The sequence below is a fragment of the Cupressus sempervirens genome, chromosome 8 (genome assembly GCF_028749045.1).
Source record: "Cupressus sempervirens isolate cs-2001-9-10 chromosome 8, ASM2874904v1, whole genome shotgun sequence".
In the NCBI taxonomy this organism is placed as follows: Eukaryota; Viridiplantae; Streptophyta; class Pinopsida; order Cupressales; family Cupressaceae; genus Cupressus; species Cupressus sempervirens.
In genome coordinates this window covers 353484897-353501829 of record NC_143125.1, presented here as the reverse complement: position 1 = coordinate 353501829, position 16933 = coordinate 353484897, and the positions used below count along the sequence as shown (strand labels likewise).

General features: G+C 34.0%; 1 protein-coding gene across 1 annotated transcript; it reads left to right on the top strand.

Annotated features, from left to right (window-relative positions):
• Positions 1-3063: 3063 nt before the first annotated feature.
• On the top strand, positions 3064-4626 carry LOC149542795 (uncharacterized). Its single transcript, XM_089795756.1, has one exon. It carries the CDS (start codon positions 3064-3066, stop codon positions 4624-4626), a length of 1563 nt encoding a protein of 520 aa, XP_089651882.1.
• The last annotated feature ends 12307 nt before the right edge of the window (positions 4627-16933 follow it).

Here is a 16933-nt window from a genome sequence, read left to right as displayed (position 1 = left end):
TGGGTTGAGTCTATAGGCTAAAACCCTAATGTTACTCTTTCTCAAGGGAATTCAACTCCTAGCATTGTATTCCATACTCCAAGTACATAAGAATAAAATGTAAACCATGAAAACACATATACCCAAGGAATATCATCACAACAATCAAATACTTGAGACATATAGATAGAAATACAAGAAATAATGTCCTCTTTTAGAAACATTCATTCATTTTTTTCCTTTATATTATTTCATGTAAGCATTAGTGAGAAAAATAGAGAGGATCAAAGCCTACCTAGTTTCCTGTGCAAGGTTGTAGAAGGTGTCTCTATGTGCGAGCCTTAAGTTTCCTAGCCTCCAAAATGGTTTGGTTTCCTTCTCCCTCCTAGATTGTCCTCAATTCCTTTGTGAAGGTTTCCTTCAATATTTGACTATAGTTTTTGCTTTAATTTTTCTATATTCTTTTTTTCAGGAATGCTCCTATTTATAGGGAGCCAAAGTTGTTGAATTATTAAATTATCCTTTTTATTGATGGTGGAAAATTTGTTTAATAATTACAACTATTTGATAGTTGTCTAGGTGGTCAAGGAGGTTCAAGTTCAAGGATGTCTCATGTTGTATTGGTTAAGTTCTACCATCTCACTTAATAGATCATGGGTTCAATTCTCATGACATTTTTACTATCCTTAGCCTAAAACTTAGTCTTACCAAGTCATGAGTTGAAATCCATTTCCCTTTTAATGATTTATGAAGAGCTAAGTGGGTGAGTTGGTTGTGCGTGAAATCAAAAGGTGGTAAGTTCTATGTTCAAACCTAATAAACATTTTTTATTTCTTTTATCAAGACTTGCAAATCAATCGAACAAAAAGCTAACATCACACAATGGGTGTGTGTGTGTGTGTGTCTGTCTCTACACACACACACATGCATACACACACACACACACACACACACATACATACATATATACATAATATATATATATATATATATATATATATATATATATATATACATACATATATATATACATATACATATCCATATCCATATACATATACATATACATATACATATGTATTTGTATGTATGCATGCAATTATTTGGGTATATATATGTGCACCCATATATACCTAGATAAATATATTTGAGAATGCAATCATAAAACTAAAACCACAATGAAGCCTTAAATAAAATATTATTAAACCAAACAAGGATAAAAATCCCCAAGTTCCCAATCTAGGTAGTTGACTCCTTGCTAGAACCTCTAGGCTCAAGGTGCCTATATGAATCATGGTTTCATCTCTAAATAAATAGATTCTATAAAGGCTTTGGTACCTATTCCTAAACACACCTGCATCAACAATCAACATGCATACCTATAAATAAAATTTTGATACAATAAAATAATGTCAAATGGTAGTACAAGTATTAGATGGGTTAGTGGGGTTAGAAATTCATAGAATCCATAATCCATAAATGAAAAAATATAAACTATATCATATAAGTGTAACTCAAAATTCATCAAGAAAAGTATCATCTAGCCTCCTGCGAAAACATATGAAGCAATTCTAGTGTCTCAATATAAGTCTCAAATCATATCACTAGGGTGGCATCACATGATGTCAAGTATGTCATTAGAATATCCATCCCAAATACATGCAAAGCATAAAATTAATCTCAATGTCCTTGACCATATCTTTTATAGTTTCCAGACTATTATCCTTCCAATCCTTATCCTTATATCTAATCCCTATGAAGATCGCTAAAATAATCTATCTGATTGTGCACTATAAACATGTTTAGTACTTAGACAATTTTCTTGATTAATTGTTACCAAACTCAATAATTATTTTTCAGTGACCTTACTATACCATAGTGTTGTCAGTATGACAACTCCTATCAAATTACCTCAACCAAATTTCTAAAAATCTCTACCTTTGGCCTTGGTGGCAACATTGTAAAAAATTGGCCAAGTATAAGTGATATACATCAAAAATTTGAAAAACTTCAAAATTTGGAAAACTAGCCAATACAAAAAATTTGTAAACTCATATCATCTATGCATACCATCTATCTATAACTAATACTATACTCCCCCTTTGATTATTCTCTCTCTCTCTCTCTCTCTCTCTCTCTCTCTCTCTCTCTCTCTCTCTCTCTCTCTCTCTCTCTCTCTCTCTCTCTCTCTCTCTCTCTCTCTCTCTCTCTCTGTGTGTGTGTGTTCGTGCGTGCGCATGTGTGTGTGTCTATACATATATATTAGCATATGATTGATGCTCTAAATACATGTCTTATTTATTTTCCTCCACTTTAAAACATTATTATTTATTCTTATTAGATTTCCACAATCCATTGGAGTATAATTAGTGCTTCTGGATTTGATTGTGTCAAATTTTTTAGCATCAACGTTTCGGATCACACTCTGTGATCCATCATCAGGATGAGAGAATGCCAGAATGAAAAAGTGAGCAGATCTAGCCAGTTCAGGGGTTAATAAAGGGAAAAAGAGGAGGGGGGCGGAAAGCGAGGTGGCTAGAGGAGAAAAAGAATAAACATAAAAATAATGAAAAATAAAAAATAAAAATAAAAATAAAAAAGGGGATGGGGGGGGGGGGGGGGTTTGGACCTAAGAAAGAGAAAAAAAGAGTAAATAAGAAAAAGGAAAGAAGGACACTACCCCTAGGGATTACATAACTCAAAAGAATAATTGATCAAGGAGAAACAAATTAAAAATTAATAATTAATAATACAAAAGAACAAAGCCGGGAGAAAGTGGGTGGTGGTCAAGACACCCCAACCATTGGGAAAAAGGGGGGAGAATATAAAGAAAGAGAGAAAGAATATAAGGGGGAGGCTGAAAAATAAAAATAAAATAATAAAAATTAAAAATTAAATAAAAATGAAAATAAAAATAAAAATAAAAATAAAAAATAACACTAAAAATAAGAATAACAAGAATAAGAACACCCCCGAAAGAATACGAAGTTATATATATATATATATATATATATATACACATATATATATTTGTGCGAGAGTAAGATTATAGAAAATATGAACAGGCATGATTATGTCGCCAAAATGCGGGTTTTGCTTGCGGATTCCAATAGCTACAGGCCCCTTCCTCGTAACCCTTGTTCGAAGATTCTCAAGCTTGTCAAGACTGCGGTATTCAATTCCTCCTTTGATGAGGCCACGAAGAGAAAATTGTTGCCATCCAAAGAAGTAACCCCTCGCATCTATGGGGTTCCAAAAATTCATAAAGATGGCATCCCGCTTCGACCTATTGTTGACACCATTGGGTCACCAACCTATTGGTTGGCATCTCATCTTGCCAAACTTATCTCCCCGTTAGTGGGAAATGCTGACTCTTTTATCAAAGATTCTAGCCACTTCGTCCAATTCACCAAAGATGTCAGGTTGGAGCAAAATGACGTCTTGGTGAGTTTCGATGTGGTTTCTCTCTTCACCAATGTGCCTATTCCTACCGCCATTGACATCATTAAGGGAAAGATGGGTGAAGAAATTGCCTCCTTAGTAGATTTATGTCTGAGGTCCACTTTCTTTTCCTTCCAAGGTGTCTTTTATGAGCAGGTTGACGGGGTGGCTATGGGTTCTCCCCTCTCTCCGGTCATTGCCAACCTTTATATGGAGCGCTTTGAGGAATTGGCCCTCCACTCTTTTCCTCTTAAACCCAGATGGTGGAAGCGATATGTGGATGACACAAATGTGTGCTGGCCACATGGTCAGGACAAGCTTGTGGAGTTCCACAAGCACATCAACAACTTATCCACTAACATCTCCTTCACGATGGAACTTGAGTCGAACAACCATTTACCTTTCCTCGATGTTCTTCTCATCAAGAAGGCAGATGGAACCCTCGGCCGAAGTGTGTATCACAAGTCCACCCACACTGAGTTATACCTCCACTCTTCTTCTCACCATCACCCCAGCCAAAAAGTTGGCATCCTCAAGACCCTCGCCCTTAGAGCCTTTAGAATTTGCGATGATGACAACTTAAACCATGAGTTGACCCATCTCCGCCAAGTCTTCAAGCTTAATGGATACTCGCATAAGCAAATTTCTAAGGCGCTTAACCAAGCCAAGTCTTTCTTTCTCTCGGCTGCCAACCCTAAACCTCTTTTGTCTCCTCCTCCCCTAATTGTCACCATTCCTTTTGTTGATGGCATATCCCAAAAGATTGCCAAAATCCTGTCCAAAAAGGGCCTTAGAGTTGCCTTCAAGCCCCTGTCCAGGATTCGCAACTTTGTTCCCCCTCTTAAAGACTCCAAGGATGCTCTTCTTGACTCAGGAGTCTACAAGATTGTTTGCTCTTGTGGTGTGGCCTACATAGGAGAAACAGGTCGCTCATTCCAGACTAGAATTAGGGAGCATAGTGCAGACATCAAACATGAAAGAGTCCAAAAATCTGCTCTAGCAGAGCACTCATCTGCCACCAAACACCATATCTGTCTGGAGAGCACCCAAATCCTTGTCAAGGAAGATAACTATTTCAAGAGGAAGTTAATGGAAGCCATCGAAATAAACCACCATCCCCTTAATCTCAATCGAGACGATGGGTGGTCCTTGAGCCAGTCTTGGCAACCATTATTATGTTCATTGGAGAGTGATCACCGTCCTTGAGCTTCCCCCTCCCCGTCCTTTTTCCTCTCCCTCCTCTTCGTCCTTGGTCTTGCTCGCTCCTAGGCCTCTCGTGTTTCCTTTCCTTTCTTGGTTCCTTGGTTTCGTCTTCCTTTCTCGCTCTTTTTTCTTCTTTTTTCTTCTTTGTCAGCTATTTTCTTGATGAACAAACTTCTTTCTGCTTAGCTCTACTCCATTTTGTGTGTGTGTGTGTGTTTTTTAGTTTTTTATTCTAGAGCGCTTTGTTTTTTAGTTTTTTTAATTTTTAATTATTTTTTATTTTTATAGCTTAGGACTATTATATTTCTTTATGTATACAGACACGCAGTTATATACATATATATGCCTCCATTTGGTTTATAGAGTTCTATTTTCTATAATCTTACTCTCGCACAAATATATATGTGTGTATATATATATATATATATATATATATATATATATATATATATTCTTTCTCTCTTTCTTTATATTCTCCCCCCTTTTTCCCAATGGTTGGGGTGTCTTGACCACCACCCACTTTCTCCCGGCTTTGTTCTTTTGTATTATTAATTATTAATTTTTAATTTGTTTCTCCTTGATCAATTATTCTTTTGAGTTATGTAATCCCTAGGGGTAGTGTCCTTCTTTCCTTTTTCTTATTTACTCTTTTTTTCTCTTTCTTAGGTCCAAACCCCCCCCCCCCCCCATCCCCTTTTTTATTTTTATTTTTATTTTTTATTTTTCATTATTTTTATGTTTATTCTTTTTCTCCTCTAGCCACCTCGCTTTCCGCCCCCCTCCTCTTTTTCCCTTTATTAACCCCTGAACTGGCTAGATCTGCTCACTTTTTCATTCTGGCATTCTCTCATCCTGATGATGGATCACAGAGTGTGATCCGAAACGTTGATGCTAAAAAATTTGACATAATCAAATCCAGAAGCACTAATTATACATTATTATTTACTAACTTATCTCCCCCTTTGAGATCAATGAAAAAGGCGAGGCAAAATTCTTATGTAAAGTTAGAATTGATTCTCAAACTATTCTCCTAGCTAAAAGATTCATGCAATTTGCAAAGTTCATAGATTCTCATAGATTCTCCAAAATGCATAAAAACACATGTTATATGTAGTTACTTATGCTACATTTAGGTCCATAGGTACAAAAATTTCATTTTATTTCTTTGCATCCAATAATGTATTCATTTGTTTCTAAAGTAAGACTATCTTTGGTGTCAAGTTGTTCTTAAATTAGATGAATCCTTCCACTATTATGTTTTTGTCTCTCTTCAACACATCTGGAGTGTCAAAAATAATGTCCACTCTCTTGTCTACCTCAATGACATTGTTGGAAATACAAGAGGAGTAACTAATAGGGGAGGTTTGAATTAGTTACCACTAAAATAAATTCTAGTCCCCTTAGATGTCAGCACAAAACATAAAATCTACAAAAATATTGTAGCTTGGCAAACACAAAGGCACTCAGTTAGTACTAATAATATGCTATAACTCAGTAACCGCTGAAATAACAATTGTAACTCAGAAAAGTATTAACATTTAAATCTTAGGATATTATATATGATTAACCTTAATTAACTTAGTTGCATACACATAAAAGAAATAGCACGAACACAAGTGATACCAAGATTTAATGTAGAAACCCAATTTAGTAAAAACCACCAATTGCAACTAGTTACCAATTTTCACTCTTCTAAAGTGAGCCCTATTAGGATCCAACCCTATTAAATATTACAAAACGCACTATTAGGTGTGACTCTATTAGAGGATTTAATCACACAGTTAGGAGTGGCCTTGTTAGAGGTCTTTAAACACTTCAATCCAGAAATGCCACCTTGTTAGAGGATTTACAAATTACTGTTAAGCCAACTCTATTAAGAGATTTAGATCACTGTTACAATGGTTAGAGAGTATCAATGAGATGACCTGATTTATGATGCAACTAAATTGCTAATTACTGATCTCAATTCTGGCTTGAATACTTGATCCTTCCTAATCAAATTTATCTTTGCAGATCCTCAAGGATATTCTACTTATCCTTCTAATTTGCTTCCTCTAAGCATCTTCTATTCTTCCATACACTCATACTCACATTCAATCCACAACTTGACCTTATACTTATATCATACATATTGTCAAGTCAGCTTGAATACATCTTGGAATAATTCCCATAACCAATAAACTCAATATGCCAAAACAAGAAAGTCCTTCATTAGTCAACCCTACTCTATAGACACTAACTCATTAATGATTTTCCTATGTTAACTAAATGAACTCAATTAACATAGCATCTTCGCAAACTTCCTTTGATAATCGAGTGAGATCGGTTAACACTGGTTCCATCCAAATTTCTTTTCTTACCCAAGTGAGCTCAATTAACACTCAACTTCTATGAACTTCTCTTTGACGCCTGAGTGAACTCGATAGACATTGTCTTCTTGACATACACTAACTAGTAAAGATATGACATTTTGTGTTACATCAAAGACAATACACAATTAACCAATTATTTTCAATAATTCAAGTCATATTGTTCCACTTCTCCAGTTGTCTAAATTAGCTTTGCTTCATTCTTCCTTGTAGATTCCTTGACATCTTTAATAAATAAGTGTACCCTTGTACATGATGTATAGATTTTATTTTCTTCATCTATGTACTTTCTAATATCCTTAATGCATGTATCAATAACTTGACTATCATTCTTATATTATTGCATACCTCATGAAATCATTTTTTCTCATGATGCCTTTGAACTTTTAGTTTCATTAATTCCTCAAGTGATCATGTAAATTTATTATTGAATTCCTCAATAACCTTTTCCAAATTTTCTCCCATATCAGTGCCTTGAAGTTGAATAGGCATGGATAATGCCTTTTTTAGACTTTCCAATGACCAATGAAGCAACATTTTGTGTTTCAAAGTATTCTTCCCTAATTTCTCAAGTTCTTTATAAAAAGAAAATATTGATAATTTCATAAAATTATTTGCATCTAAGTCTTCCTTCAATTTTGTGATGTCTCCTAATATACTAGGACTTGCTAATAATGCTTGAAGTATTGGAGTAAGTGTAGTAGAAATTTTCTTTACCTTGTCAATTAATCTAAAAGGTGAGTGTATAATAGTTTGTATCTCATCTTCTTTCCTATGTTATTGCATAACATCTAGAATAACTCCTTGTGTAGAGTCAGTAACTATGGGAAATGAAGATCCTTCTTTATTTTCCATAGATGGAATTGTGTCCTTGCTACAATATCACTAATTTCTTGATCATGGCGTTCGTCCTTGGTCTGGTCATCTATAATCTTTGTTTTCCTTGTGTCTCCTACCTATTGCTTCTTTGCTTGCACATCCATATCTTGATCTTCTTTCTCATCTAGGCCCTTGACTTCTTTCTTTATTACCTCTATTTGTTGACTAAATTCTTCCTCTTTTTTAGTTTCCTCTTTCTCTTCTTCTTGATTTTGATGATTGTCATCATCTTTTATGTCCTCTATTATAGCCATTGCTTCAGTCATAATGTTGCCAATTTCTTCAAAATGGCCAACATCATTAGTATTAACTTGTGCAAAACCATGTGCCTATTCATCAGGGGTTGTATCTAGAGTAATTGTTACTTTTGTAAAGTATACATTTTCTTTCTTTATTATATTGAAAAATTGCTCACTTACCTTATCATTAGTACTTATAACTCTAGGGTCATTAATAGTGGTTCACATCGATCTCTTCTTTTCCTATAATGCATTAGGATATTTTAGAATTTTATGTATTACATTCTCTATTTCCTCTTGATTTTTATCATAATGTCATGCCATTCTTTAAATTGTCCTTATCTTTCTTCTCAAAAGAGGCTTCACATATTTAAGTACATTCTTTATGTCCTCAAAACTTACTAACCTTGACCTCTCTCATCCTTTTATCCTCCTCAATATATGTTTATCTTCTCTCTTCTAATTTCTCAAAAGATGGTCTGGTATAATCCCTTTAAGTTCAATCACATTTCATTTAAACTTGAAAAGATGTTTCACAAAATAATTTTCAAGCTATCTTTATTTATTTTCATTATATCTCCAATATAATTTATGTACTTAATCAATATTTCCATCGTGTTCAATCCTTTCTGTGATTTTCATTAACTTGGGTTTCCATTTATTTCTTTTTGCTACAAGGTCTAACTATTTTTCTTCAACTTGATCTTCATTCTTATGTTTTATGACCTCTTCCTCTTTCTCCTCTTCTTCTTCTACTTCCTGATCATTTTTACCATTTCTCTAAATAGTCAACTTTGGCTTCTTCAAGCTTGGTCCATGAGATTTCTTTTTGTCTTATAGCATTCTTAGGTTATTCAATCTTTACTTGTTGCATTGTAGTTCATTTAGGCTAATCTTGCTTCATAACTACAAGTGAATTCCTTGATGATCTTCTTGGATTTACAATTTTGGAACAACTTATACATTAGTGATTTCAATATCATCATCTTCCTTATTCTCTCATTCTATTGCTTTATGTGAACTATTTCCTTCTTTGATAGGCTCTTATATTTTCTTGCTTCTAGAGACTTCAAGTTTAGCCTTAGATTACACCTCACTAACTTTCTTCTTAGTTTCCTAACATTCCTCCTTGGTCATGCCTTTCTCTTTTACAATCTCCTCAATCATTTCTTCTATTTTCCTTTTTCTAGCTCTACTATATAGTTGTTCTCTCACTTTGGTAGACTTTTCTTGGTATGAGCCCCATGTAGGACATGATATGTCTCTCTTTGAATCCAATATTGCCTTTGCATACAAGAATATTCTTAGTAACCTCATATCCCATAGGATGGATAAATACTTCTCTTGGTTATACTGCTTCCATGCAAGTGAAATCAGTCTCAACCATAAAGGATATTGTTTCTTCATACTTCACTACTACTGACCTTGGTATTCTAACCCTTTATTTTATTTCCATTTGAAATATCTTATTAATTCCAAATATATCTATTGTGATCATAGAATTGGGCTATCTATTATAATAATAAGTGATTAAATCTATGGTGCATCTTCTAGTAGTGTATTTTTCAATGTGTGGCATGTTAGGAAATTTATGAAGTACATGGTTGAATAGAAAGATGACTAAGATACAAATTTTAATGTGTATACTTGTCTTTATTAATCCTCTTTATATTCTCAAGCAACCTTTGTTTCAAGATTTCACATGCATCGATCTATGAATCCATACCTTTGTGATAACTAAAGCTCCTTCATTTACAAATGTTATATCAATTATTTCTACCTATGTTTTGTTCATATTCTCATTCCTTCTTCTATTGTTCACATTCCTTCTCATATTATTTGTTCTCACATTGTTTTTGAATTCATTGAATCTATTAAATCTTGTTTTGTGTCCTAAATTATTACAAATAAGACATGATACAACTTTGTTTCCATACCTTGGTCCAAACTAATTGATATTTAATCTTCAATCTCTAGCAATATATCAAAAATTTTTAAATTTATAATACATAACTTCATTTTTGATAATGTTTTTTACTTCCAAAGGTCGACTAGCAATCATGATAGTCCTTTCATTCAACCTCATATTTGAACTCTTGTTAGGTTTCTTTCATTCACTATATCTATGTCCATAAAGAGAGAAATTGTAACAATAACCACTAAAAGATTTTGCATTAAGGTAACCTATGCAATCTCTCTTCATGTGTTCAAATTTTTTGTATGCAAAACATCTTCCATTGAATTATCTTTTCTAATCTCTAGATTGGTCAAACTAATTTGGTGTCAGCTTGATCTAATCTAATATTTGATTAGGTGTCTACTTAATTCCATGCTCTTCTATGATTTTAAACTATTTTTATGATTCTCCTTCTATGTAGCCAATCATTATCATATCCCCTACATGATTTTATGTCATGAAATATTCATCAAGATTCTTTGTGTTTGTATCGACTTCTCAAGATGTTGCTTGGTTTTTGCAAATTCTCCTTTTACCATGGAATTATACTTCTCAAGTTCATAAAATTCCAATTTAGTACTCTCAAGTTTAGATGTTACCTTGCTAACATGTATAATCACACAAAAATGGTCATCTAGACTATGAGCCCTCTTTATAGCATTTTTGCATAATTTATCTAATGTTTATCCTTGATCAAATATCCAAAAATTTGATTATTTGATTTTATCCTATAGTTTGACCACTTTATCCTAAGTTCACATTTAATTAAAAGAACATGTCCCCTTTTTAGTTAAATAAAATTACCCACTCATCTCTTGTCCTAAGTTCCACACACAAAAGCATTTCCCTTATTTAAAAAGAAAAGAAAATACATTTTTGTCCCAAATGGGGGACAAAAGTCAACTCTTCATCATGATTGGTGGAAATTCTTGTGCACATGGATCACTCCAACTTTCAAGCTCCACCCTTGATCACATGCATCTTGCTTCATGATCTCTATCATCCATTTCTCTTTAAAAGGGATAGCTCTCTCCTCACTTTAAGAACTCCACTATTTTACTAACATTATGTTGTAAGATTAAAGGTCTCATACTTGTGGAGTTCCTCTTCTTCTATCTTCCATTATTCATTCTTCATGATTCTCATTCATTCTAGTTTATTTCTATTCTTATAGCTTAAATCATCTAGTTTAAAAAGGGGTTGTAATACTTATTTTCTAGTTTATCTTGCATTCTAATTTCTCTCATCTAGCTTTCATTTTCATTAAATTCATTCTAGATTCTTGGATGCTAGCATTCTTGCTCCAATCTTTGAATCTCTCATTCTATGGTGCACCTTGAAAGAGTTGCATAGTTTCATTCATTTGAGAGCCAACATCTCATAGTTTTTGTATGTCATAGATAGAGAGCTATAATCTACCTCTTGATATGCCCTCTTTCATGGGTATTCTCAAGAATAATGGTTTATAGAAGTGTGACAATCTTTGTACACACAAGATGAGATTTAATATTTGCATTTTTAGTCCTTAAATATATCTCTAGTTTTTTCTCATTTGACATAAAACTCATCTTAAGTGTTGTGATATGAAGTTGATACCTTATAATTTCATTCTCTTTCTTAAGCTTTGTAGATGATTTTCAATCCTTGATCTACTCAAGTAATTAATTTCTCTTTAACCTTGATTTCTCAATCTAATCTTTCAACTTCTAAATAAAGTCTTGTGCATCTCTAAGCTTGGTCTTCAATTTATTCTTATCATCATTAGCCCAATCCAATTCCTCAAGAGATACTTCAAGATTATTTTGTAAATTTATTAAATCAATAGTGATCTCCCTCAAGTTGTTAGGTTTCTTCTGAGTAACTATGCTATGATATCCATTTTTATAAATAGGGAATACTAGGAGGCTGAATTAGTATCCTACAACTTTTTTCCCAACTAAGGGTATCATTAATTTACATTAAGCTTGCATAAAAGATTAAATTAGAAATTAATATAAGCACACCATTAAGAAACCAATAGTGTCATATCTTTTTAACTAGGGAAATCTTGGCCAAGGGAAAACCTTGGTGAGGATGGTACCTACAAAATGATCAACTAACCAAAAGTACCTTGTGAAAGGTGTTGACCGTGTTTGGAGCCTAATTAAATGTATATAGAATATCTAGAATTATTAGAGGACTAGGCCTTATTAGAAGCCTCAACCCTATTAGGATTTGTGTTACAAAAAAGAAGGGTGAGCACATTCCTTTTAAAATCATATAAAACATTATAAATGTAGACACCTAAATTTGATTACATCACTAGGTAGTCATATTTAGTCTTCTCCTAGGACATTATTGATTAAATATTTTCTATTTAATTAATTAATCATCATCTCCTAGTTAGTTAATTAATTTAATTAACTATAGTCCAATTGATAAAATCAAATGATTAACCAAAATCAATTTATCAATTCAATCCCTATTCCTCTATTAAATTAAATGAATTCTCAAATCTATTTAATAAAATATCTAAACCCCTAAAACATCCCTAAACCCAACCTTTACCCCTAATCCAACCCATTCACCCATACTAACCTCACTTACCCCCTAACCCCCTTTTTAAGCTAATCCTAATCACCCTCCTAAACATGAGCACAACTTTAAGCAAGGGTTAAGACTTGCTAACCCAAGCCAAAGTTAACATCCTCAAAATATCTCTTCCACCTCACTTGATGAATCTTACATCCCTCTTACAAGTGTCACCTCCCTTTTGATGCTAAACAAGCACAATCCATGTGCTTTCTTTTGAGTGCATCTTGACCCTCCTTCACCATCTTATCATCCTTGCATCCTGACCATACATCTCTCTACCCTTTGGCCTATAAATGAAATCCTCTCCCTTCACAAATATCATCCACTATTCATGCAATGTTATAATGCTATTTTGAGAGCTTGAAAACTACCAAAATACCATCATAATGTTGAAATCCCTCCATACCTCCATTGTTTGAAATCCTCATCCATACACACATTTGGTAAAACCCTCCATCCTTTGGAAGCTTGAGCACAATGTGAGCATACATCCCCTCTTATCAGGGACAAATCCATCAAGGGTTATGCCATGAGGAGCCTACCATTCTTGGTTTGCTTCCTTTGTTGGTGATAACCTTCGTCCTATCATAAGTGTTGGCTTGTTTAGTATTGTTAATGCTTTCATTTAATAGTTAGTATTCATGATTGAACTACTAAATTAGGTGATACATTTTGGCATGCCTAGTGGGACCCCGCATTTGGGTCAATCTAATCAGTTTTTTGGTTTTTATAATGAATTAACCAAAGTAACCTAGTACACTTGTGGGTTTTTGTAGGAAGTTTGCTAATCTTTTTGCACTTGTACACAGGTCATTCTTTGAATATTGTGCTCATAACCATCTAATCATTTTTCATTTTTAGACACTTCAGAAAACCTCTTGTTCATGATCTCACAACCTCGAGAATGTGATCTCGCAACCACGGGATTACGGCTATCAATCGACAGGAACGCGAACCTGTGACAGCAAGTTTACAGGTCATCTACATGTGTCTTAAAATTTCTCTCTGCATCAACACCAAACCTTTTTCCTATGGGAACGCTTGAACCACCTACATGATTACTAATTATTACCTACAGGAATGTGCCCTCCAACTAGTCAAACTATCAAACCAGTTTCTAGCATTGACCGGTCAAACCCATCGAAGAATTTTTCAGTGGGATCGCTTCTTAAACATATGGGATTGCTTTATCATGGGATCGCTCTATATTATTTTATATTGTGGCCTAATTTCTTGTATTTTTCACTAGTCTTGTGCCACATTCCTGCAACTTTTTCCCTCATTCCCACGATTATGAGATCGCATCTTAAACCCACGGGATTGCTTAATCGCAAGATCGCACTATATTTTTATCCCGCAGCCTTAATTTCCTACATTTTTTCACCAATTGTTGTCACGTTCCCTCTACCTTTACCCTCGTTCCCACACCTATGGGATCACTGCATAAACCTGTAGGTTTGCCACAATAACTGCTTGGTTCAAATTTTTGACATTTTTTTGTGTAGGTTTTTTATGCTGGCTTGTTTTCTATAGGTTTCATCATTATAATCTTTTGTTAAACAGCTTAAAACTAAACAAATCTTACTTTTTGTCTTTCATGGAATGGATGATTAAGGATTAAAATTAACCATTGTGATGAACATTTTGTTTTGAGCATTAATGAACATTATGTGCAAACACTTCAAATTTGGGGCTTAAAATAAACTTCATCAAATCTTGCTTTTTGCCTTTCATGGAATGAATGATTAAGGATTTAAAATTAACCATTGTGATGAACATTTCATTTTGAGTGTTAATGAACATTATGTGTAAACACTTCAAAATTGGGGCTTAAAATAAACTTCATCAAATCTTGAATGCCTTAAAGTCAAAAATGTTCTTATTCCCTCCTCTTTGAAGCTTTCGTGCTCAATTTCCCTTTTGTTGACTCGATTTATTTTTGTTGATGATGCTATGAAGTTGGAATGAATATTTTTATGTTAAACACATGTGTTTTCAAATCATAAAATAGAGCATTAAAGTGTCCAAAATGTAATGAATCTCATGTCTTACGTGTTTTGAGATTGTCCATTTTAGCACATCTTTGACTTCTTTATTTTCATTAAAAGACCTTAAAATACGTGATGCATGTACTAAAGTTGTTAGCAAGACCATTCGTAACAACTTAGGAGTGCTTCTAGGGAGTTTATCCACCTCTGGTAAGTGCTTCTCCTTTGGTGAGAAGCTCAAATCAATAAAAAGTCTGGCTAGTATATAAATGAGGGGAAGGGTAAAATTTCTTGCTCCATCATTCAAGTTTGGGTAGTGTGTTTCTGGGGGTAGCCTAAGGTGGGAAAACTTTTCCACAATTTTAGCGTATTCGGAATAGATTCTTAAGTGGATCACATATGTAAAAATCATTTGAAGGACTCCACAGACCCATTTACAACCCTTTTAGTTAAAAGTATCTCTCTTTTTTCCATGGTATGTTCATTCACGGTGCAAGTGAAACAATATTCCTCAAGATTACTCACCATTGTGCTCCCCTAGTAGAGGCATAAGGCCACTTTGGTTTCATCTCCAAGGGTCGTTGTTCCTGCAGAAGGGGAACCTCTATTTGCCATGCCTTGAAGATTCTTTGATGTGTATCATTTGTCAATCAACTCTTGTATCGACTCACCTCTTCGATGAGAGCGAAATATTGCACTAGAATTAGGAGACATCGAGTTGTGGGCCGTTGAATAGCATATTGTAATAAAAAAATTGACCTTAGGGATAAAGTGTGTGTTTGAATTGTCTTACTTGTGCTCAAGACCCATGAAAAACATTTGTAAAACATACACAATTTTGTGATTACTATCAAAAATCCTTTTGCTAAAGAGATGATATGTTTGTCTTTCTCAAAGTTGCTTTGTCCTTTGAGAAACTGTTCATTCACAAAAAAACTCATATCAAAGAAATTCCACTTTTGTTATCTCAAAAGGTAGTTGTTAACAAGTCCATTTGAAACAATTGTTTGTCATGTTGGTCCAAGTTTTCTCTTTGCCAAGAAAGTTAAATCATCAAAGCAAGTCCTAGTTATGAATCCTTTTTCCTTAGTTCAAAGTTTTTCTCTTTCAAAAATACCTTTGTTACCCTTCCTACTTGATAAAAAATAACACACATTGCCTTTCAAAAATCTCATCTTTGCATATGAAAAATAGTTGTTAGCAAGTCCATTCGCAACAACATTTTTCCTTCTTAGTTTTGCCTATAATTGTTACCTAAAAACCCACAAAATGCCCAACCAAAACTATAGTTACAAACAAACCCATTTTCCATTTATCCAAAAGTTTCTTTTTCCAAAATTATCCTTGTTATCTATCCTATTTGACCAAAAATATCACATTTTACCCTTGACCAAAAGTTTTTTAACAAGTCCATTCACAACAAAACCTAAAGTCAAGCTTGTCCCACTTCACTCAAACTTTTCCATTATTGAGCAAACCTTAGCTATTTCTCAATCGATTTGTGCTTCCAACCCAAGGTCCAAAAGGTATACTTAGCGTAGTCCCTCTAAAACCCAATAGCTGTGATCAAAATCCCTCAGAAATATCTCATGTTAGGCCATCCCAAAACTAAGTTAAAAAAACCTAAACTTCCACAAATACCAGTTTAAAAGGAAATAGATGCAGAACAAAAGAAGTGCACCCCTAACTCGAGGATCGCCAAACTAGATCAGATTGAGAAAGATAGTGTAGAGGTAGCATTACAAATTGAGTGGGATAACAAAATCCAGAACTTGACCCTCTGACATGGTGTTAATCAGAGCCTTATCAACAATTCTAGTGTTACTCATTTTGATTAGGTCCTCCTTCTTTCCACACACACTTATGCAATTATAGGTTTAGTCTCTCATTTAGAAACCTCACATAAACATACAAACATTTAGAAATAGGATCACCTCCTCCCATATTAGGTTTTCAAAGAAGAATCCTCCACATGCATTATTAAAACCTAGCATTTCCTCACTTATTTAGAAGCATTTAGCATCATCCATCCCACCATCATAGTTATCCTTGAAACTCAACATTTTCTAGAAATAGGTTGTCATTTGTGTCCTGCATCATCTTGAGTCAAATGTTAGGACCACACATTTCATCTCCCCATCACATTTCCACACTCATATCTTAGGGAAACACAACCTCCTTCACTTATCACCATATCATTTAGACTCCTAAAAGTATTGTATATACCTAGCATCATCCTTCTTTGCATTTTCATCCATAGAAAAATCATCCTTTCATGCCACCCACTACCCATTTTAGTAGGAA

Excerpts from the sequence above, each read along its gene's own strand:
- LOC149542795 (XM_089795756.1), top strand. The coding sequence starts at position 3,064 with ATGCGGGTTTTGCTTGCGGATTCCAATAGCTACAGGCCCCTTCCTCGT.